The 2,583-nt window shown below is 44.5% G+C and overlaps 1 protein-coding gene across 1 annotated transcript; it reads left to right on the top strand.

The window, feature by feature from the left end:
- The first annotated feature begins 806 nt into the window (after window positions 1-806).
- LOC112639851 lies at window positions 807-1,540 on the top strand. Its single transcript, XM_025415012.1, has 2 exons — window positions 807-1,160; window positions 1,265-1,540. The coding sequence occupies exons 1-2, from the start codon at window positions 807-809 to the stop codon at window positions 1,538-1,540; spliced, it is 630 nt and encodes a 209-aa protein (XP_025270797.1).
- The last annotated feature ends 1,043 nt before the right edge of the window (window positions 1,541-2,583 follow it).

Raw genomic sequence — 2,583 nt, 5'->3', positions numbered from 1 at the left:
ACGATATTATGACCGAGCAATAAAACAACAAACCTTCCAAGTAGAAATGCAAGTATTCCTATTGAAAGAACCACAGAAAGGAAAATTTTCTGACCAATATACCGGACCTTATGAAATTATCGAAATTTTACCCTCCAATAATGTCAAACTTAAAATTGGAAAGCACACAAAAGTTGTGCACATGAACAAGCTTAAAATGTCTCACCTCCAGCCAGGATGAATTAATAAAATTACAATCTTTGTTACAGATGCTTTGGCATAGGAAACCAACTCAACCGTAGCCTCAGTCAAAAGACCTGCATCTCATAAAGGACAATTTCTTATTCGCACATTGTGCATACGCAAAGGGAGCTATCTGTCTCCTGGATGAGACAAATTTATGCAATTGTGTTACTCCCAACTCAAAACCAATATTATTCGCCAACAATATCGGCCTTTAGACCAGCACTTGTTCATCAACAGCCACGTCGCAAGAGACAGCTGCTGTTCCTCCTGTGGCGTCGTAGTCATCGCGGCCAGGCCCATTGATGATTGCCTATTGTGCGTTCGGAAAATAAGTGAACTTATTCGTTCATTAGAAACTTCGTCAATTCACGTTGATTGCTTAAGATATCCGCTAGCCCTTAAAATTTTCGAAGAAGAATAAAGTGTAATATCATACATACGTATATAAATATATGTATATCTTTCTTCATGATCATTCTTACTCTTCAATTTTCATTCTATTAGCCTTCCTTCTGAGACCATGTCCTACGATTCTCGACGCTTTCTCTCGCTTCTGCGCTCGCCGCGGTCTACCGTCCACTATGTATTCTGATAACGGTATCACTTTCGCGAGAGTCGACACCGAATTATCAAAGGCTTATCAGAACGCAATGCGTAATCCCGATTTCCAGAGCAAAATTGCAACTGATAATGTTTGCTGGCAATTCATCCCTCCCCATGCCTCGCATTTCGGCGGGCTTTGGGAAGCCGGAGTTCGCAGTGTCAAGCATCACTTGCGACGTATTCTGGGCTCTCACACTCTAACCTACGAGGAGTTTTCTACTCTCCTCTGCCGCATGAGGCTTGCCTCAATCCTCGACCTCTCGGTCCACTCACCGATACTCTGGACGACTACAACCCCCTTATACCGGGTTTTAATCGGTTCATCAATCGCGGTGAATCCCGAACTGTCTATTTTATCCGTTAACGAAAATCGCCTTTCTCGCTGGCAATTGATTCGTCAATTGCGCTTACGGAGCGGTTTTGGAAAATTTGGCAGAGTGATTACGTCAATACTCTGCAGCAACGAACAAAATGGAAGCAAGTGCAGCCCTCCGTGAAGATTGGCACAATGATCTTAATCCGCAACCCCTTACTTTCGCCGTGCAAGTGGGAATTAGGCCGGATCACGCAATGCCATTCCGGCTTCGACGGATACGTTCGCGTAGTCATTGTGCGCACCGCGCATTCCGAGTACAAACGACCGATAGTTAAATTATGCATTTTGTCCATCGACATCGAATATCCGGCGAATAAACCGCCTAGCGACAATTAAAGTTGCCGAAATCGCAAAATCGGAGTACGCAAAATGTATATATGTAAATATATGTAACTATGTAAATAGATAATTGTAACTATGTAAATATGTAAATATGTACAAATGTAAATATTTAAAATCGAAGAAGTATCTAAAGCGCCTCGATGGCGAAACTCTCTCGTCTCGGGCGGCAAAGATAATGTAATTGTTGCCAAATTATTCCGTCACGGCGGACGGCATCAGAAAAAGCCATTATTTCGAAATTATAATTTCGAGGCAGGCAGTATGTTCAGGATTCGCCCTGAATTTCTAGCGAAAATATCACCCCCGGTAATACTGGCGCCATCCGTGCGCGCCAAAGCGAACTCACGAAATAATTCCGTACGGTATTTTTTCAAAATCAGCCAGGATCCGCATGATCGCGGAATAATACATGATCCTGGCCAATTAGGCAATCGGAAAATCACGCGATTCTACGTGCTTGAACCGGATAGGCTCAAATCGGATCATCCGATGCGCCATCAAATTCTTATTATCCGGGAGAAAGGCTCTCTCCCAAGCAGTCTTCGTCTAGATCTTACCGAGTCATAACGGAATCGTGGAAAGTTATAACAAATCATTATCAAAAGTCATTGTCGGATTATCGAGCAGCGAGAACCAAGATTTTGCAAGCGCGTTTGAAACAGTGGAACGCGCAAATCGCGATTATAGTTAATAGATGAACTTCTGTAACAGATATCGCGACGGATCAACGGACAATTCAGTGAACGATAATCGATTCCGTTCAATACGTGAACGTTCTGAGCGCGAGTGCCGGGATTCGTCTGAGCGCCTCCACTCTAAGTCAGAGGTGGAGCCTGTCTCTCATTGAGCCTCCGTTCATTCGTCGAACATTGGAGAATGTCGTTTCGCTCGCTCTCACAGACAGCCCGATAGAGCGCTGTCTCTCTCTATCTCGCGCGTGTAGCCGTGGAAAATGCGGTCTCGCTTGCCCTCACAGACAGCCCGATAAAGCGCTGTCTCTCTCTACCTCGCGCGTGCAGCCATGGAAAGTGCGGTCT

The sequence above is a fragment of the Camponotus floridanus genome, unplaced genomic scaffold, assembly GCF_003227725.1.
Source record: "Camponotus floridanus strain SB8 unplaced genomic scaffold, Cflo_v7.5 scaffold93, whole genome shotgun sequence".
In the NCBI taxonomy this organism is placed as follows: Eukaryota; Metazoa; Arthropoda; class Insecta; order Hymenoptera; family Formicidae; genus Camponotus; species Camponotus floridanus.
The sequence above is the reverse complement of the archived record's forward strand: the minus strand, read 5'-3'. Positions and strand labels throughout refer to the sequence as shown.

Coding starts and splice junctions, on each gene's coding strand:
- LOC112639851 (XM_025415012.1), top strand. CDS start 807: ATGTATTCTGATAACGGTATCACTTTCGCGAGAGTCGACACCGAATTA. Junction 1,161..1,264: donor TAATCGGTTCATCAATCGCG/GTGAATCCCGAA, acceptor AAAATTTGGCAG/AGTGATTACGTCAATACTCT.